Source organism: Anguilla anguilla, chromosome 3 (assembly GCF_013347855.1).
Source record: "Anguilla anguilla isolate fAngAng1 chromosome 3, fAngAng1.pri, whole genome shotgun sequence".
Taxonomy (NCBI): domain Eukaryota; kingdom Metazoa; phylum Chordata; class Actinopteri; order Anguilliformes; family Anguillidae; genus Anguilla; species Anguilla anguilla.
In genome coordinates this window covers 65,794,060-65,814,147 of record NC_049203.1, presented here as the reverse complement: position 1 = coordinate 65,814,147, position 20,088 = coordinate 65,794,060, and the positions used below count along the sequence as shown (strand labels likewise).

The 20,088-nt window shown below is 42.0% G+C and overlaps 2 protein-coding genes across 2 annotated transcripts; both read left to right on the top strand.

Moving 5' to 3' along the window:
- Positions 1–99: 99 nt before the first annotated feature.
- On the top strand, positions 100–11,847 carry LOC118223214 (macrophage receptor MARCO-like). The gene is made up of 15 exons (XM_035409455.1): positions 100–257; positions 1,421–1,531; positions 2,405–2,716; positions 3,487–3,540; positions 4,177–4,266; positions 4,775–4,882; positions 5,130–5,174; positions 5,583–5,681; positions 6,279–6,370; positions 6,769–6,892; positions 7,126–7,179; positions 7,794–7,847; positions 9,584–9,664; positions 10,468–10,638; positions 11,123–11,847. Exons 1-15 carry the CDS (start codon positions 140–142, stop codon positions 11,251–11,253), a joined length of 1,644 nt encoding a protein of 547 aa, XP_035265346.1. The 5' UTR covers positions 100–139; the 3' UTR covers positions 11,254–11,847.
- A 3,416-nt stretch (positions 11,848–15,263) lies between these two features.
- Positions 15,264–19,322, top strand: spp2 (secreted phosphoprotein 2). The gene is made up of 6 exons (XM_035408364.1): positions 15,264–15,420; positions 16,090–16,217; positions 16,573–16,695; positions 18,426–18,542; positions 18,843–18,894; positions 19,056–19,322. The coding sequence occupies exons 1-6, from the start codon at positions 15,369–15,371 to the stop codon at positions 19,133–19,135; spliced, it is 552 nt and encodes a 183-aa protein (XP_035264255.1). The 5' UTR covers positions 15,264–15,368; the 3' UTR covers positions 19,136–19,322.
- The last annotated feature ends 766 nt before the right edge of the window (positions 19,323–20,088 follow it).

Genomic DNA, 20,088 nt, shown 5'->3' with positions numbered 1-20,088 from the left:
AAAGAAACATCTGACTTGGCAGATTTATTCTGTTTACAACGTCCTTCCTTATTTGTCTCGCAGAAATGGGGATGTTTTGTTTTGCGTAACGTTGGTTGGTTAAGAAGGCTTATCTTGGGGCACGCACTGTCAGTCAGCCATGGATACGGCAGTGGATAAGCCAGATGGGAAAGCCACCATTTTCAGTCAGGACAACCCACACTACGACCTGGACATGAGACTCAACAGGGCTGATCACTTTGAGATTGAAAGCAGAGGTAAGGGCTTGGTTCCAGTATGGACACATAGAGTGATCACATTTATGCAGTACATTGCATGGTTTTCATGTTGTATGTTGTTGCGGTTCATCTTGTTCTTTTTGTCCTTAGTACTACCGGTAGTTTAATGGTACTGCTGTCATTATAAATGGTGGCGTGTGAACAAGGGCGGCAGTGTAGTATAATGGGTAAGGAACTGGTCGTGTAACCTAAAGTTCCCAGGTTTGATTCCCAGGTAGGACACTGCCGTTGTACCCTTGAGCAATGCACTTAACCTGCATTGCTTCAGTACATATCCAGCTGTATAAGTGGACGCAATATAAAATTCTACGTAATAGTTGTGTAATGTAATGCTAAATGCCTGTAATGTAATGAAATAGAAAAGAGTGGGTAAAAATGCACCTTTAAATGTGGAACAGTTCAGAAACTGTGTTTAATTGGTCTTTGCATTTTATGTGGAAGATAATCAAGCTTGCATAGCACAGATCAGTTATTAGGAGTTGATTATTTTTTATTTATTGTGTTTTGTGTGATAGCATTCATCGAAATATTCTTCATTTCGTTATGCAATTCATTTTATATCCAGTGGTGTTCGTCCTTACAGTTTTGATCAGCAGTTTTAGAAATGTAAAACATGACCATGTTGTAAATAACATAAAGTTATTCATTAGCACGTTGTAAACAGAATTGATGTAAGTTGTTTTCAAAATTAGAATAACACAGCTAGATTTAGCCCTTGATCAGTACCAGCCCAGCTCTACAGTGAACAAAAGTCCAGTCTATATTATTTCAGCCTGTCAATAGAAACTTTCATCATTTGTTACAAGAATGGCTGCTTGTACAAAGCTATTGCCTTAATTTTAAAGCTTGAAATCCTTATATTCCATCCCTGCAACTTGACACTAAATAGTTGTTTTTTAATAGTGAAGTTTTGCTTTCTTGCATTTCTTATTGGTGCCAGATTCTTCAAAGCAACTGTCAAATCATAGCCATAGCCATATCATGCACTATTCGTAGTGTGCAACTGAGATTTGTGGATTTGGCCTGCTGAATTATAGCTGGTCAATATCCCACTTAATCACGTACTGACTTCCACGTTTTGAGTTATCAAAGAGCTGAGAGAACACGTGCATGTTCAATAACGGTGTTTATTGTTTTTTCAGATTTCAAAAAGATGGAGAGGGAAAAACCAGGTGGAAGGAAGAAATGTCTTGCTTTCATAGTGACTTATCTAATCCTGCTGACAGCACTCAATTCATTCCTGCTTTACAAAGGTATAGAAAATATTCCTTGATTTCAGTCATATACAAATTTTCTGAATAACCTAAATCTAATTGCATCAATGTTTACTGTATATTGTGTGAGGTAAAAATTACTTCAGCACAATGCATAATACTTACTTTTCAGCAACGATCATAAGTAAAATGTATGTTTGTGCAAAAACTATAAGTTAAAATATGGGTGTGAAATATGTGTAAATTTGTATATAAGATTCAGTTTAAACCTGTGTCCAGTCTATTAGCTTGTGTCCAGTGTAATTGCAATTATCAATATATTATCTTGAAAATACGATTTTGCATTTTTTTAAAATGTTAATTTCAATAGGATGACAAAGTTTGAAGTTGCTCAACAACCTCTCTGTAATTCTAATGTGTAATAACACCCTCTCTGTAATTCCAATGTGTAATTACACCCTCTCTGTAATTCCAATGTGTAATTACACCCTCTCTGTGATTCTAATGTGTAATTACACCCTCTCTGTAATTCTAAAGTGTAATTATATCCTCTCTGTAATTCCAATGTGTAATTATACCCTATCTGTAATTCTAAAAGTGTAATTATATCCTCTCTGTAATTCTGAAGTGTAATTATATCCTCTCTGTAATTCCAATGTGTAATTATACCCTATCTGTAATTCTAAAGTGTAATTATATCCTCTCTGTAATTCTAAAGTGTAATTATATCCTCTCTGTAATTCTACAGTGTAATTACACCCTCTCTGTAATTATAATGTGTAATTACACCCTCTCTGTGATTCTAATGTGTAATTATGCACTCTGTAGCTGTAATGTGTAATGGCACCCTTGCTGTAACTCTGTGTAATGACACCCTCTAGAACCCTAATGCTGGAAGCGCACTTTCCGCAGTGTTAACATTGCAGAGTGAGCTCCACCGCATCGCTCGCGGGTCGGCCGCAGCCGATTGGCCGTCGTCCTCCACCAATGAATTCCTGCACGCGGGGACCCCCCAAAACAGCGGCAAAGACCGCCCCCCGTCGCTAAGGAACGCCAGCCTGGAGACGGCCTCCTTGCGGGAGAGCCTGGGGACCCTGGAGGCCCGGGTGGACGTCCTGTGCGGGGGGCCGGGGGGGTTGGGACAGCTGAGGGCGGAGCTGGGCGCGGTCAACGCCAGCACCGCCCTCCTGCAGAACAGACTGCTCGACCTGAACTCCAAACCAGGTGAGATGAGAGATTCCAGCCAAGCCACAATTCCGGATTGTGTGTGTGTGTGTGTGTGTGTGTGTGTGTGTGTGTATACCTTTAGCAGAAAACAGTCAATGTCAGGACAGTCAGCGGCCGACAGGGTGATGTTGGACTGGTGACTGAAGCAGGATGAACAGCACTGCTTGGTTTGAAAATGTTTTTGTGCCTTTTTTTAACAGGTTGTAAATGAAATTATATTCTCTTATTTTAGTACAGTACAGACTACATCTTGTGTTATTCCCAACCTGCTGTTGTTGAAATGTCAGTTGTATGCTGTGTATTTAAAGTTTTAAAGTTCCAATGGATCTCCTATACACTGGAAATCTGGATTAGGTGATGGAAAGATTTGAGGAAACCCGTTGTCTCAAATGATTTAAATTTTGACATAAGCTAAAACATAGCTGGTTAAGTAGTATGTGCTTACCAGTCTAAATTGAACATAAATTGAAAAACGTATTGTGTTGAGTGATCTCTGCCTAACATAATTATTGCATGGAATATTTCTCCTGAATATTGCAAAACACTTATTTTGATTTGGTAAATGTGAATTAATTTCTCTATAATAATTAATTAATGAGCACAAATTTTTTTTTTTAAATAATGAAAAACACCATCCAAGTTCACAGTTGGGTCATGATATTTTAAATCTAATATTGCATTGAATTTCAATGTGTCACTCTTATAATATGACAACTTAATAAACTTAATTAACATTGTAATAAACAAATGCTGTGTGAATAATGCAGGTCCTCCTGGTACACCTGGACCACGGGGACCAAAGGGAGACTCTGGTACTAAGGGTGAGCTTCCACCAGTTTCAGTTGTGTCAGCAGTTGCCATGGCAAATCTGTGTGCATGAATTAACACCTGACAGAGCAGGGGGAGTTTCACACAGAAAAAATATAAGCAGCTGTAATAATTCTGCGTTTGTCTGGATCCCAGCATTTGTTTCTGATTGGAGAGAGGCTGAGCATGCAATTATATTTACACCATTATATGATGTATTATATATTCAATACATTCCCCTGCACTAAAGTGTAAGATCACAAGTATGCAATTAGAACATTTTAGTGCTGATGCAACAATCACTTCTAGTAATTGAAAGCAGTGGAGTTCTAGAACTCCAGCTGAAAATAAAATCTAAAAAAAAAAAAAACATTCCAAAAATGCCTAAACTTCAAAGCCTTAAAACACTCCTTTAGAAAGCATAGAAATTTATAAAATACTCTTGTGTGTATATTTTTTGACCATGATTTTCAATGTTGTCAGTTCCGTGTCAATATACAGTATGAATTTCTTTGGTTTAGCCACATTGAAATTCACTCAATTAACTGTAACTCATATTTCGATAACTGCATAACCTCAAAACTATAATCACACCTCTGATGTTGCCATCTGACATCCACAGTATATGATGTGTGTTTGTTTTAATGAAGGTGTCGCAGGCTCAAAGGGTGAGCAAGGTGATCAAGGCTTACCAGGACCCCAGGGGGTAGCAGGTGCACAAGGAGAAAAGGGAGATCCAGGTGCGCATGAGTACTTCCTGCTCTCACCCAAACATTTGATCTACGTTCATCTGTGAATGTCTGAAATATAAACAATATAGCAAAGTATACATTGTCAACATATATTATTGTATTATTATTATTAGTAGTAGTAGTAATAGTAGTAGAAGTATTATAGTAATAATAATGGATTGCATTTATACAGTGGTTTTCTCACACTCAAAATGGCTGCAACCAGATATCAATTGTATCGACTGATATTTATTGCATCAATTTTAACAATACAATCATGCATATTCAGTGAATTATTGCAGGAATGCATCTTGTTTCATAATTGTAGTTTACGACATAATGCAGCTACTGTACATAAAAGTTGAAATTGCAAATTGCAGTTTACAGTCCCAGTAAATTTCTGAAATGTGAATCTGAGCTGTATGTAGTGTATTCAGTTCAATGCTCGCGCATACTGACCTGAAAACGTACGGGACGTTTGCTTCTGTGTTCTGATTGGTGGGGTGCCTCCGTGCAGGTGAACCCGGAGGGACGGGTCTGCGTGGCGCCGACGGGGAGAGAGGAGAGCCCGGGCCAATCGGCCCGCCTGGACCAACAGGATCCGAAGGGCCACCTGGACAGACAGGTACATTACTGCAACACAGGCAGAGTGCCACACTGAGCATGTTACACTAATAATGGCACACTGAGAATAATACACTTACAATAACACACTGAGCATGTCACACGCTATTATACTCGGTCATAATGTGACCTGCTTACTGTATGTGGTCAAGGCACAGTAGTATAATTTGCTAAGCCTAAGTATACAATAGGCTTAAAGTGCTGGCGATGTTCAGGGAGTGAATTCTGCATTCTCTCCTATGTTCCAGGTTCAAAGGGTGACCCAGGAGAACAGGGGGCACCTGGATACCCAGGTGAGTGTCCACCTGTCGCCTTTATCTCTAACCAGTTATCGTACAGAGCAGCCTTACAAAACATAAACTCAGGAGTTGGAATGATCAGATTGTGGGTGCTGGAGAGATTGGCCTTCAGGCGATGGGTCAACAGCCAGCTCTATGTGACACAGTGAGACTCTCTGCAAGGATTACTGCAATGCATTCACACGTGTGTGTGTGTGTGTGTGTGTGTGTGTGTGTGTGTGTGTGTGTGTGAGCGTGTATATGACAGAGAGTGTGTTTATGCATGTGTAGTAGAGTGCAAGTGATATTTACATGTGCCCACACGCAGTGTGTGTTCTTGTGTGAGAGAGTGTGTTTGTGTATATGTGGTAGTGTGTGTGATATTTAAACATGCAGTGTGTGTGTGTGTGTTTATGTATACAGGTGCCCTAGGTGCAAAGGGAGAGACTGGCAGTACAGGCCCCCCAGGACCGATGGGACAGGCGGGAGAGAAGGGAGACCAAGGGTTCCAGGGAATACCAGGCACTACATTTATCTCTATTTGTGTGTGTGTGTGTGTGTGTGTGTGTGCATGTGTGAGTGTGTGTCTGTGAGTGTGTGTGCGAGAGAGAGAGAAAGAGAATCCAGGCTTCACCTGAAATATTATTTTCTCTTTTTTTAAGGTAAAATTAGTTCAATGAGTTTGTGAGAGCCTCTTGCGGCATAAGGACTTTTACCATGTTTTGTTTTGTGTCTTGACTCCTTGTGCAATTTATTTATTTTTTTTTTTTACATATTCTTGACACGCACCAAAGTTTCCTTATTTTGCCTATTTTTACCCATTATCTTTTCTGTTTTTGGTATTTTTTGCAGTCAGTAACAGAGGGATGAAATTATTCACAACCACCTCAGCAAGGCCTTCTCAATATCTTCAAAAATAGGAACAGTACAACAGTACAAAATTACTTGAAATTAAATTGAAATTGAAGTCATGCCAGACCCCATGTCATGCTGTATGTGCATTAGAGACCGTCCCAGGCAGCCGGTCTGCCTGTTACATCACTCAGAGTTTGGTCATGCTGTATGGTCGCAGGAACCTGAGAGTGAACTAAGCCTGATCATCAGCTTTCATCTCTACAGGGCCTCCGGGAGAACCTGGCTCCACTGGACCAAGGGGCCCCAAGGGGGAAACCGGTATGCTGATTGTGTGTGTGTGTGTGTGTGTGTGTGCGTGCGTGTGAATGTGTGTGTGCGTGTGTGTGAATGTGTGTGTGTGTGCGTGTGAATGTGTGTGTGTGTGAATGCGTGTGTGTGTGTGTGTGTGTGTGTGTGCGTGTGTGTGTGTGTGCGTGTGAATGTGTGTGTGTGTGTGTGCGTGTGTGTGTGAATGTGTGTGTGAATGCGTGTGTGTGTGTGTGTGTGTGTGTGTGAATGCGTGTGTGTGTGTGTGTATGTGCTGATGCACAGTTGGTTGTGTATATACGCAAGGTTGAGCATTTGTGTTCATGTGCAGTTTCATATGTATTTGTGCGTGTATGTGTGTGCGCATATGTGTGTGCATGTTTGTTCGTACGTGCGTACCTGTGTGCAGACCTGTACGCGTCCCTGCGTTCTCATATCTGGCCATTAGTCTGACAGAGCTGTGATATGCCCAGGGGCTCCAGGCAGAGTTGGGCTGGCGGGGGTGCCAGGAATCCCAGGGATGAAGGGGGAGAAGGGTCTGAAGGGAGATACAGGCCTTCAAGGGCAGAAAGGTGAGCGATACTCAACCTGATCTAACAGATTCTGCCCCTGGGCCATGAATTAAAAGTCTTTGAATAGCAATGTTTTTCAAAATTCCAAGTCAGTGTTCTAGAACTCCACTGCTTTCAGTTACCAGTGCTGATTGTTACATCAACCTTAGAATGTTCAGCTGTGAACATTCTAAATCACATATTTGTAATATCACACCTTAAAGGGGTTAAGCTTGTTTGCCATCTCTTTTTAGGGTCACCAGGAATCCAGGGACCTACGGGTCTAAAAGGGGACATGGGACGGTCAGGTAAAGCAGCATTCCTGTCTATGGGGCAGTCCAGCACATTTCGTTTAAGGAGCTGTGCTTGTGACTGAAAGGTTGCAAGTTTGATTCCCAGCTGTGTGGGCTCTTCCATTGAACCCCTGGAATGTGACCTGGAGTGCTTCAGTAAAGCGGATTTAATGTGACGGATGGTTTGTAAAAATGCAACCTGTGCAAGTCACTCTGGATGAGAATATCTGATAAATGGCTAAATGTGATCTATAAATAACGATAATAAATGTTAATGTACGTAATGCATAAAATGATGTTCCAACTGCCACAATGAATTAAGTGGCTTTTGATCTGGGTCCTTCTGCCCTGATCGCGCAAAGAAATATCTAAAATGAAAACGAATGATCCTATGAACATTCAGAGGGTACCGAGTGTGGTTCATAGCCAATGATCAGAACTGACATTGACAATATTACCGAGGAGGCACGTGGTCAGGTCACGTTCCTCGATTGAGTCTAGTTTTTGTATTAGAATACAATCAAATACAATAATGTTTGGCTGTGTGAAAAACAGAAAGCGCTGTCCTTATAAGAGCAGCCTAAGGGATGTTACCTACGGTGCATTACTTACGATTCGTCTCATCCTAGGGTCAAAAGGGGACACAGGACGTCCAGGGGCCACAGGAAGTAAAGGAGAACGGGGTAAGGAACGAACGTAACCCTCAAACCGTTCTGTACGGTGAGATAGAATATTTTACAGTAAAAGTCAATGACTGTGAACAGCCATGACTCAGAGTCCCCCCGTTGTGAGATTTCACAATGACCGGGGTGGTTTTCGTTCACTGGCATTGCTTTTCCGAGCATTTTACTTCTTGATTTGGCAACCATTTAACTGCTGACTAAGCAGAGACTCTATCGGCCACAGTCAAGAGTCAGAACTAGATCAAAACAAAAAAAAAAAAAAAAAGCGAGGTGTTTACCCAACTGACGATGACCTTGCATGAAATTTGAGCATGTGCAAGGGTGGTAACATGCCGCAAGTAGTTAAAAGTAGCGTCGTTGGTAGATCAACAGATGGAACAGATTACGCATTGATCATCCTCGTTTCAAGCCAAGTTCTATGGTCTTCAGTAAAAAGCTCAATAAATTTCAAAGGACAAGGGTCAAACTAGTAAGGAAGCAAACGAGGGCTATCAACCCTCAGGCTGCCATTTTGGCTCACCAGCACGCTTCCTATCTTAAAAGCTCATTAAACCTCAGTTGCCTGGATGTCCATGGTTCACCCCCCCCCCTTTTTGTTCAGCTCAGAGTGAAGTGTGTCCCCTCCTCAGACCGAATGACGGTGCAGGTTTTCACTAGTGGATTTTGGAGCGATAAGCACGCGGTGGTTTCGCATCACATTTTTTCCCAGTAAAGCGTGTGCTTGTCCGCACTCCCCGACAGTGACCGAGAAGGTTACAGAGACGAGAACAGAGTCATACCAGCTGGACATGGTAAAGAAGTAGGAAACTGGGGAGGGGGGGGGGGGGGGGGGGGGGGAGAGAAGAGAATGTGCAAGTTCCTGACACAGCACATCACAGCAGAACATTCAGCTGGTCCAGAAGAGGAAGCTAAGCCAAGACCACTTTCACTCAAGTTCATTTTCCTTCTGCTGTTCCACTGTACGAACATGACCAATAATCCATGTTCCTTGCAGGAAATGAGTAGGTGTTTTCAAGCTCGAGTGGAACAATGTCACCGATAGCACTTTCAGAATCATGTGCTACGCTGGATTCTATTTTTACTGACTTTCGTTTTCCTGCGAAACTTCAGTTCTCAGTTTCAGTTCTTCTGAAGACTCCGTTGGATAAGAAATCTTGACTCACAGCTTCAGGCAGAATTGACATTCATTTTTTACCACATTCTTCTTTTTCTTCTTCTGGATTTCCTGGAGTATACGGAGCGAATGGGGCGAAGGGTAAAAACATGATGGCGAACATTTGTACTCTGTCATAGAACCGCACTGCACATCATTTTAAGCACAATCCCAACACCGCACACTGTAGAATAACGTAGCCGAGTATTACATACATCAGCTCAAGAGAACGGATGGTCTGAAAGTCAAAGAGATCATTGGTTTAAACCAGTAATGGGTCATTTCGGTTTTTGTTTCCAGCAATTACCCTGGCTAAATGAGCTAACTGGCTATACACTGGTTCACTCGTAGATCAGATCACAGTTCCACATAGGGGACAGTCTTCGGCTCTCATTCATGCAAATTATCAATAATTGTATAGATGAAATGTCAGAAGGTGTAAAAATGTTAAAAAGGCTAATTAAGTAATCAAGGGCGGAAAGTTTGCGTGAAAACCTGAAATGGACACTGCCCTCGCTGCCCGCCCCTGGTACAAACACTCAGCACACGGGTGGGAGTTCTCATTTCAGCCTGTTCTCCACAGGGGACAGGGGAGCGCAGGGGGAAAAGGGCAGCCCTGGCCCCCAGGGGCCACAGGGGGAGAAAGGATCAGCCATCCAGGCAGGTGAGTTACCTGCGCCCCCCCCCTTCCTCATACTCACCCTGGATTCAACCTTGCGCTCCATGTGGAGCTCTGTGCCTGGTGCCAGGCAAAAAATCTCTCCTGTTCTGGGGGAGTTAACACCATGTCATTGGTTCCTGTCAATCACGCAAGTACTGGTTACACACTGTAGAGGAGGTACGCTCAAATCAGGCCCTCGAGGCATGTGGCGCTGCTGGGTTTCATTCTTCCCCTCTAACTGGAACTGATTTAAACCTGGTGAGTTGAACATCTCGCCTGTCAGTGGCATCAATAATTCAATTAACTATCAGGTAAAAAAAAAAAAAAAAAAAGAAAACCAACAGAATTATTATTATTATTATTATTATTATCCTTTTGTCTTTTAAACTGGTCTTTGTGTTTTTATTGTATTGTTTTAGGGTTTTGCCATTTCTGATTGTACAGCACTTTGGTCAGCTGTTGTGGTTTTTAAAGTACTTAATAAATAAATTTGGATTGGTCGCTGTTTCCTTGGCTGGCCTAATTCAAACGTGAGCAGAGATAAGTGGCACAGGACAGCACCTTTAACCGAGCTTTTAACTAGCTCAGGAGGTAAGAGCGGTTGTCTGGCAGTCGGAGGGTTGCCGGTTCGATCCCCGCCCTGGGCGTGTCGAAGTGTCCCTGAGCAAGACACCTAAACCCCTAACTGCTCTGGTGAATGAGAGGCATCAATTGTAAAAGCGCTTTGGATAAAAGCGCTATATAAATGCAGCCCATTTACCATTAAACTGTTGCTCCCCTCCCCTCCCCCTCTCCACCATATTCAGCGTCGCCGGTGGTGAGGATAGCTGGAGGGGGGTCCCGAGGCCGGGTGGAGGTTTTCCATGAGGGCCTGTGGGGGACAGTTTGCGACGACAGCTTTGACACCCTGGACGGGACGGTCATCTGTCGAATGCTGGGCTACACGCGGGCCACCAGCATTTTCACCGCTACTGCAGGTAATCCCGCTCACCTCTCATCACATAACATAACATAACATAACATAATCGTTCATTCATCCAAAGTGACCAAAATATATTTTCTTGTAGTCATTTAAAGGTGAAATCTTTTTTGTTTATACTAAATATGAAAATCATTGTTTCATGCTGACTGTGTGTTCAAACCACGACAATGTGCAACTTTTCAATCCATAACATTGCAAGTGCAAGCCGTACGCATTGTTTTGGTTGGGATGAACCAATTCCTAATGAAAGGGATATTATTTACTCTGTATCTGGTCTCAAACCATGTCTAGGGTGATTTTATGAATCCACAACATTTATTTAAACTTTTTTCTGTAATCGTAAGGTGTGATTGTGTGTTCCATTGCTTTTTTCCCCCCTCTGTCCCAGTACTTTTCTCTAGGTTTTGCCTGCGTGTGCTTTACTTTTTTTTTTATTTACGGTTTAACTGACACATCCTTCTGTCCGTTGCGGATCTCAGGAACAGGGAGAATCTGGTTGGATGAACTGGGGTGTACTGGCAGGGAGAGCAGTATCTTCCTGTGCCCACACAGTGGAAACGGGGCCCACAACTGCAACCACCAGGAAGACGCAGGCGTGACATGCGTTTAACAGCCAAGACAGGGTTGTTATTGCAGTCAGCCATTTTAGTGAGTAGACTGGCTGGCTGGCTGGCTGGCTGACTGATTGGAGACACTGGAGCCCAAGACGCTTTGAGATATGTTTTACTTTCATTTGGAAGGTGTACCAGGTGTACCATCATATAACTTGGTATATCCAAAGGCAGAAAGTGATGCATTTAAGAATCAGTGTCAAGCCATACACAATCCCCCTACCAGCAGCAATGCTGTAGGTAGCAGTCCTCCTCAGCTGGATCTTTAGTACAGCACTGTTTCTGTTTATAAAAAAATAGCAATGATATTATAACCTTGATATTATGAGCATTACTAATAGTATTGTTGTCAGGAGAGCTGCGTCATATCTGCTTGTTGCTGTTTGACGCGCTCAAAAGTTTCTCTGGGCACTTCTCTTTGTTTCATTTTTCACTAGGTAGTGTAAAATCTATAAATACTAAACTTTTTTTTTTTTTTAATGTATTTTATGTGTGACCTTGGATTAACTGGCTGCTTTCCTTGTGTCAGCAAAAACCTGGGTTTCATCTAAGTATCCTGTAAGTTTTCTGAAATAAATAAACGCTGAAAAGTATCTCATTTGTATAGTTTCTTTTTCAGTAAAAAAAAAAAAAAAAAAAAAAGCCGCACGTTATTTTACTTTTATTTTTCCATTGTTAAATGCAGCGATCACTGAACCAAACCCAAGTATGCCTTACAATCATGCCATGCATTGGCTTCTACAATGTTTTTGTTTGTTTTCCCCCACAATGTTGTGAACCACTTGGCGATAAAGACATGTAAATTAGGACAACTAAGATTACCTGAAGGACATGCATTTTAAAATATACTTTAAATGTGATATGCTTTCAAAGAGGGTACAATAAAAGTCAAAAATCATCTAAATTGAGGTCTAATGTGCCCAATGTTTTTTGTTTTCGTTTTATTTATTTTTTTTAATTAATACCTGGGAACGGGCCAAATAATTATGGTTTCAACTGCACTAGTCCCTTCGAACTTCGGGAGTATGTGCAGTGAAATGGATTTTGGACTGCAATTATGATGAATGACCACTGCATGGAGACAAACACAAGATTATGGGAAAGAAACATATTCAGAACTTTCCCCATAAGAATTCACAGTTAAAATAGATAAAGCGCTTCCAGGAACAATCTGTTGCGATACTGGATTCAGAGTGAAAGTCAACAAGGTTTATCATTTGGAATTGCAGAAGGAAAATGGATCAATAATGAGACATTTAGTTATCAATACCTGGCCAAACTCAAAAACTCAAAACTTTTTTAAAATTTATTTTATCTGAAAGCAGCATATTTATTCATTGTATAATCATGGGTCATGTGATCACATCATGGGTCATGTGATCAGCGTGAGATTGATGTTGAGTCTTCCACGCACACTGTAACCAATCAGCAGTACGAGGGCTTAAATACTTCACTGGATTCACAGGACGGAGGTTCATCGGAGGTAACTGAACAACCCCTAGATAAAGTTGAAGACTGTTTTGAGCAGCTTGAAAATCCATTCTCACTCCTCAATACCGAAACTAAGAGGCAAAGACATTTTGAGAAAAAATGGAAAATCGTTGAACCAGTGGAGCATGTGTGTGTGCGTTGTGATGTGCACAGAGTTAGAAGTACTGGTGTATGCAGTCAAATTCCAGTCAATGACAAATTCATGTCTATTTTGGGAACTCTGGAGTCAACGTTTACCAACCGGGAACTTAGCAACTGTTTCCAGCAAGTAAAGCTTCAAGAAGATTTCAAAATACAAAAGACAGAAGCATTTTCAAAGACATTAAGATTCAGCTTTATTATGACGATTTCGAAACGGCCAATCCGCTCGGATCTAAAAAGGGAATGCACAAACTTGGCTGAAATTTGCCAACCAAGCTAAATTCGGTTTTGATGAACATTCACCTTGTGACGCTTTTTCATTCAGAGGACTTAAAGAAATATTGTTTTGGTCCAATCCTACAGCCTCTTGTTCATGACTTTAAAGTTTTGGAGACACAGAGAATCCAGGTGCCCTTTTCAGACACACCATTGAAGGGGTCTGTTATTCAGGCTATTGGTGATAATTTAGCTATACATGGCCTTTTTGGTACGGACGAGTTGTTCGGTGCAAATTACTTTTGCCGATTTTGTTTAACCGACAAAACAAGTGTGCAGTCGGTCTTTAGTGAGGATGACCCAGACTTAATTCTTTGCGCAAAGGAGCTCTGTCCAGAACATTGCGATGCCACGGCACACTCATTTGTCCACTCATTTGGTGTTAAGAGAACCTGCCCTCTAAATTAACTGCAGTTTTTTTCATTCCCCAGACATGCAGTGCAGTGGATATCATGCACAACCTACTAGAAGGTGTTGTACAGTAGGAGTTAAAGCTTATTTTTCAGTACTTGGCGAAGGACTCCATGTGTTTAAACACCCTTTCACAAAGGATTCAGAGCTTTAGCTACGGATAGTGAGAGAAAGAACAGACCCAGCGCAGTCAAAGTTGATGATAGTAGCAAAGACCTTGGCCTCAATGCTATTTAGTCATGGTGCCTCCTGTGCAACATGGTGCCTCCTGTGCAATACGCCCTTGATTTTTGGAGATCTAGTTGACCGGGACAACAGTTATTGGAACGTGATTCTACTTTTGATTCAGATCGTCAACATTGTATTCTCACCAATCATAACTTATTATTTGAAGAACTTCATTTCAGACCATCACAAACTTCTTAAGTCGGTGTTTACAGATAAGAGGCTGATCCCAAAGCATCATCTGATGATTCATTATCCCAGATGTATTAGGAAAATAGGTCTACTTATGCATATGTGGTGTATGAGGTTCGAAGGGAAACACAACTTCTTCAAGAAGTCTGTAAATAATTTTAAAAACATAACCAAAACACTGGTAAAGAAACATCAGAATCAGTTGGCTTTTCATTGGGAGAATATGTATTTTAAAAGATTTTTTTGGCCCTGTTCAACATGTCTTAACTAGAAATCTAGAGAGCAGTGAGGTCTTGTCAAACTTTGAATGTGTCTAGTGTCTCCACTACTTCCTGGGTGAAAGACTATGGAACAGAGTACCAGATGGGAATGTTTTTTTGCACTAGTATTGAAAATGAAATGCCTATTTTCAACATTATCAATATCATAATCAAGGATGATGAAGCATTCCTTTTGACCACTAAAGTTATTATGATGTATTTCGATGATCACCTGAATGCATTCAGCATTGAGGAGGTGGATGATGTGTTCACTGTCATTTGTGTGGCTGATCTGTTATATTATAGACCTTATGACATGGCAGTTTTCACCTGACAATGATGAGAGAACATATATTGTGCCCTACTGCTGTTTTGTCTGAGATGTGCATTGAATTGTCTGAAATATTGAACATAAAAATGTATTTAATACAAAGTTCATTTTCTCTACCATTTCTGCCATTTGTCTTTTATTTAAGTTAGTGGGGTAGGGGGGAATTTTACACCCAATGGTGTTATTGGTATTTACACCCAATAGTGTTACTATTAGTCATTTTCAACCCTGCGTTTTGTTGTCTTCACACTACACTGGTGTTGGTGTTAAAAAAAAGCAGTGTTCCTTTTTAACATTTTATTTTAACACCAACACCAGTGTAGTCTGAATACAACACTTTAAAGTGTTGTGTAGTGTTGATTTTTTAACAATGTAGAGTGTTGAATCAACTCAAATTGGGTGTTAACTTTTTAACACTTTCAAAAGTGTTACTTTAACATGCTACGGTGTGGATGCATATAGACACTTTGTTGGTGTCAATCTAACCATCTGCTAAATTCATAACTGTATTTGTGAAAAAATAAAAAATAAAAGTTTTCTTTGTTCAGTGGGAACCCGTGATGAGGGATCTTTGTACCACTCTGAGGTGCTCGACTGTTTGCCAGCGGGTCGATGCTGTTTGTGTTGAACGTGAAGCCGAGAGGAACAAACAGAACAGAAGGTCATGTGTCCACAAGGGAGGAGATGGGCGGGGCAGGGCACGAGGGCAAGTTGCGAAGGGGGCATTTATTTAAAGGAGAGGACAGGGGGTCTGAAATGCTTTTTGGGCTCTAGAATTTCGAGGAAGATGAAGGTGACCATTCTCTGCCTAGTCCTGCTGCAGTGTCTGTGCTGCTCTGGTGAGTGAACCGCTGTTTGACCTTTGACCTCTGACCCGGGAGAACCAGGTACGTTGCTATCAAGAGATCCACGAGTGAACTGAGCGCTAAGCTAACGCAGAACACATTTTGCAGTGTGCGACTCAACCGCGATCTTTCACACTTTGCCTGGGCGCAAAGGCAAATTGCAGTACAATACAACAATGATCAGACCTCAATTATAAATGAAAGGGGCCACAGATTGGGAGAGTAATGGAGAACAATCAAAAGTTACATGATTGTCAGACTTGGATGAATAGAGAAGGAAAAAATCAGTTTATCTCGCAATACATGGATAGACAGGGATCGACAATGTGAGAATGGGAACGGGTATGCACCCACTGCATACCCCCCTTATCAAGTGTTTCAGCCTCGTAAAAAGACTTAATTTCTTTATTCTTTCTCTCAAGTAGAAAATGTTAGCTTGTCATTTTTTTGCTTGACAAACTTACCACATCACCACCACTGTCACACTGCCTTACCTCAAACAGTCTCACCTCATCACCTTATTTAACAAAACACTAATGGAAATAAAAAAATTTTTTTTTTTTTTTTTAAATAAGACCGAAATGTGAAGATTAACTTCTGGTTTTTTTTTGGGCAGTGCATGCAGAACTGTGCTCACCTCTGCGCTTTACTCCGCCTTCACAGGGCGTCCCCGGCTTAACTTTGATCTGGCGCCCGTCGCTGAGAAGGCTGTTCGCATGGCCCTCGCCCGGGTCAATGACCAGTCCGCCAGCGCCAACCTGTACGGAATTACCCAGAGCTCCGTACAAAAAGTGAGACTGCCACCTCTTCAGAATACACATATCATTTTCCATCGCATGTTTATTTATTTTTTACCGTGCATCTATCTAAATGTAATCAATAGTGAAGTCGTTAAATGGGAACGACTGCATGTTTAAAAAGGCCTGCATTTCCCACACAGATCGCTAGATATGGATGCAAATGCACTCAAATGAATGTAAACTGTCTGCACTTTCACCTCATATTCACACATTCACATTTCATTTGAAAACCAATGCGCTGCGGGTACATAACCGACAAAACGAACAAAATTCTGACACGGACTGCAGAGTACAATAACACGATCACCCGAACACCTGCTTAAGTTCTCTTCTCGTCTTCCTCCAGGTCATCCCTTTCGGAATGAACATCTACGATCTGAAGCTCAAATTCGGAATCAAGGAGACGGTCTGTCCCAAAGCCTCAGAAAGCGACCCGGAGAAGTGCCAGTTCAAACAGGGATTCTTTGTGGTAAGGATCCGACCCGGACCTCATAAAGACTGCCTTACACCTTTATAGGCATAGCCGTACGTCTGAAGCACCAGTGTGCCCAGTAAGGAGGACAAATTCATCTTCTTTTCTCAGTGATTTTCACACACAGGAGTTGTGTTCTTCTGTAAGCATGTTTTCATCAGTTTGTCTGATGTCTGTTAATTAGCCTGTTCATTTCTGTTGCTTGTTCAAAACTACGAAGTGTATCAATAATTCTCACAATTGACTTTTCTTTGTTTATTTTTTTAAAACAAAACTGCCACAAATATCCTGGTAACCCCACTGACCAATCCACAGGCAGAACCTGATATCTAGTTTCAACAACCACCTAAACTCACGAGTAACAATATGGACATTCCATATGAAAAATTATAACCAGTCTGGCCAAGATTACACAGACTTGATATGTGGACTGCCAGACAACTTCACTGACAAACAAACAGTGCAGAAGCACCCGTCTTTCGGGTGAAAGGACACACAAAACGGGAATATGCAGGAAAGGCAGTGTGAGCACTATAACTTCGTACCGTTTAAGGTGAGATCACATACGTGATCAGAATGTTCTTAACTGAACCTTCTAATGCTGATGTAACAATCACTACTGGTAATTGAAAGCAGTGGAGTTCTAGCACTCAGTAACACCGATTCCAAAGAACCTACTCTTCAAAGGGTTATGTGGTTCATATATATATATATATATATATATATATATATACACACACACAAGTGTGTATCTATAAGAAATACGTGATTGATTTCAGAAGCCACAGGACAGAGAAGTGGCAGCAGTGTCACTGGGTTCAGTGCTTGAATAATGCAGTTGGAAGGTCACTGTCTTGGCAGTGCACTGTTGACACTGGCACCTAGGTCCCAAATTTTATAAATAAATTCTTGGCAAAATCGGGGGGGAAAAAAAGACAGTTGAGTCATCCAGAATTTGAGTGTCCCACTTCATGCACTTGTGCCCACTTGGATTATTGAGCATTGTTAAATGTGAAATATTTTTGCTCTGATCTGAGGAATCTCAAATAGTGCGTCAAATTATGGAACTGGTTCTTAGTTCAGCGACACATTGTACTGGTCTGTATCAAATCCAGACTATGGGATAAAGTTGTGTCACACTGTTATATTATTTATGTTGTTATGTTATTACGTTATATTATTATACTGCACAACTGGCCACAATTTCCCCCAAAAAGGGGGAAAGAGAGGTCATTCCTCGCCTCATTGCTCAACAGCAACGCCTCTGGTTGATGGGGCACTCGCCAACTGTCTTCGGCCTTCTATCACCACGGCAGTCCTCCAGCACAGGAAGTAGACCATAGAGCGAAAAAAAGGAGCAACTCATATTTTGACTGCATATTTCCCCATAGTATTGGCCTACAGATACCACTGGGAATTTCAAATGGGCAAAAAAGAAAATATGCTTATTTCAGACAAGTACATATAATATAAATTGTTGCATGGTCAACATCAGCTCTGAACGTCAAACAGTGTTAACTTTTTAAGGTGCAAACTCACAGACGCGTGTTAACTGAACATTCCAACGCTGATGCATCAATTGCTGCTGGTAATTGAAAGCAGTGGAGTTCTAGAACCCTGACTTAATTTTGAGGGGGGGGGGGGGGGGGGGGGGGGGGGGGGGACGATCCAAAAAACCTATTCTTCAAAGGGTTTTAACACAAGCCCCCCCCCCCCACCCCCCGCAGCCCACAGCTTCCTGCTCCAGTCGAGTGCGGGTCAACTCAGAACTCTCTGAGCTCGTCTCCCTCACATGCAGCCGCGCCGGCAGCTCCAGCTCCAGCTCCGAGTCCAACAGCGGGGAGGTAAGGCACAGAGAGGGAAGGAGAGAGGGAGAGAAGAGAGGGAAGGAGAGAGGGAGAGAAGAGAGGGAAGGAGAGAGGGAGGGAGAGAAGGGATGGATGGAGACAGAGAGGGAGGGAAAGGGAAGAACAACAGGAAAACAAGGAGGGATTGGGGAGTCTATCACTCTTGGGTGGGGGGGGGGGGGGAGCACAGAATTTTCATATTTAACGCATGCATATTTTAATACACAAAGATAAGTTACTTGACCAAGACACAGACGAAAGCACGGCCTCAAATTAAGTGGCTTGTTTTGCGTGCAGGTGCTTTCAAGGCTGAGTGGGACGAACAGGCAGAATAACTTCGGGATGGGAGGTGAATATATATATAAATCATTTTCCTTTCCTTCCATACATTTCAATAGATATATTATGTGATTATCAATGGGAACAACTGTTTATGTAAAGATGTATCGTTACATATATCATACTGGTGCTGTCATAACATAAAGAAATGTCCCGTTTCCACCCGAGCAGACCCGGTGAACAGCCCCATCCGCAGGACAGTCGTGGACAACCGCCTGGATGGGAACGGCCTGGATAACTTCATGGAATAAGGAAGCAGGGTGCACGGGGGAAATTAAGCTTTAGCGCAAAATACTAAAGATAATTGCTACAATTGCAGATAAAAAATGCCTAAAAAAATAAATTAATAAAATAATAATAATAATGTGAGATCTGGAAACACGGCAGTGATGACACTTGGGTATAAACAGTGCTATTACACTTGATTGTTCTTCCGGATGCTTCTCCCCCCCGTCATGTTTATTTCTCTCCACTTGTGCATGATTGCAAAAGGCCAGAGCAGAGCAAGACTTACAGCGCATACAGAAAAACGAATCAATATTAAATCATTAAAAAAATAAAAATAAACTTAACTCTCTCACGTTGTGATTGGCTGAGGTATCGGTGTCCTCTCCACTGATTGGCCACCCGGCCGGAGCTCCACAGCCAGACAGCTGTGAGCGCTCATCTGCGATTCAAGCGCCGATTCAGGGAAGACACCAGACATCGTCCGTCGCGATACGAGCTTCCCAGAGCAGCACAGCTGTGCTGGTGCCGTCACATCATCCGCTGACCCAGAAACACACACAACATCCCCACAACCTCGTTCCACTTCCCCGACCGATCACAGCCTCCCGACCGCAGACTGTGTAAAGGCTCCCGACTCACCGAATATAGCAGCGGCATTCTGCTCTTCGCGACACATTTCACCCTCAGCTCACTCACGCATGAAATATCGTTACTCTGACTTTTCACACCGTGGCACACAGAACACCTTCCTTCACGTAACGACTGCACCAAAATGGCATCCAGAGATCGCATCAACCCGCAATGATTGGCTAAAACGACCAGTGACTGACCGGATAACGTTGGTCCCTATACTTTTGATTTCTTGAAACCTTACTCTCCCATAATCTTACACAAAATCGCAACCCCATATTCTCCTGCAAGTTACACGGTCAAAATGCACATTTAAAATCCTGCTACTGACTTCGGAATTTATCGC

Bases quoted from the DNA above. Each gene is read 5' to 3' on its own strand.
- spp2 (XM_035408364.1), top strand. From the start codon at position 15,369: ATGAAGGTGACCATTCTCTGCCTAGTCCTGCTGCAGTGTCTGTGCTGC. The intron at 16,696-18,425 runs GTAAGGATCCGA...CACCCCCCGCAG, and splicing joins TCAAACAGGGATTCTTTGTG to CCCACAGCTTCCTGCTCCAG. The intron at 18,543-18,842 runs GTAAGGCACAGA...TTTTGCGTGCAG, and splicing joins CCGAGTCCAACAGCGGGGAG to GTGCTTTCAAGGCTGAGTGG.
- LOC118223214 (XM_035409455.1), top strand. From the start codon at position 140: ATGGATACGGCAGTGGATAAGCCAGATGGGAAAGCCACCATTTTCAGT. The intron at 5,682-6,278 runs GCACTACATTTA...TCATCTCTACAG, and splicing joins AGGGTTCCAGGGAATACCAG to GGCCTCCGGGAGAACCTGGC. The intron at 9,665-10,467 runs GTGAGTTACCTG...CACCATATTCAG, and splicing joins AGGATCAGCCATCCAGGCAG to CGTCGCCGGTGGTGAGGATA.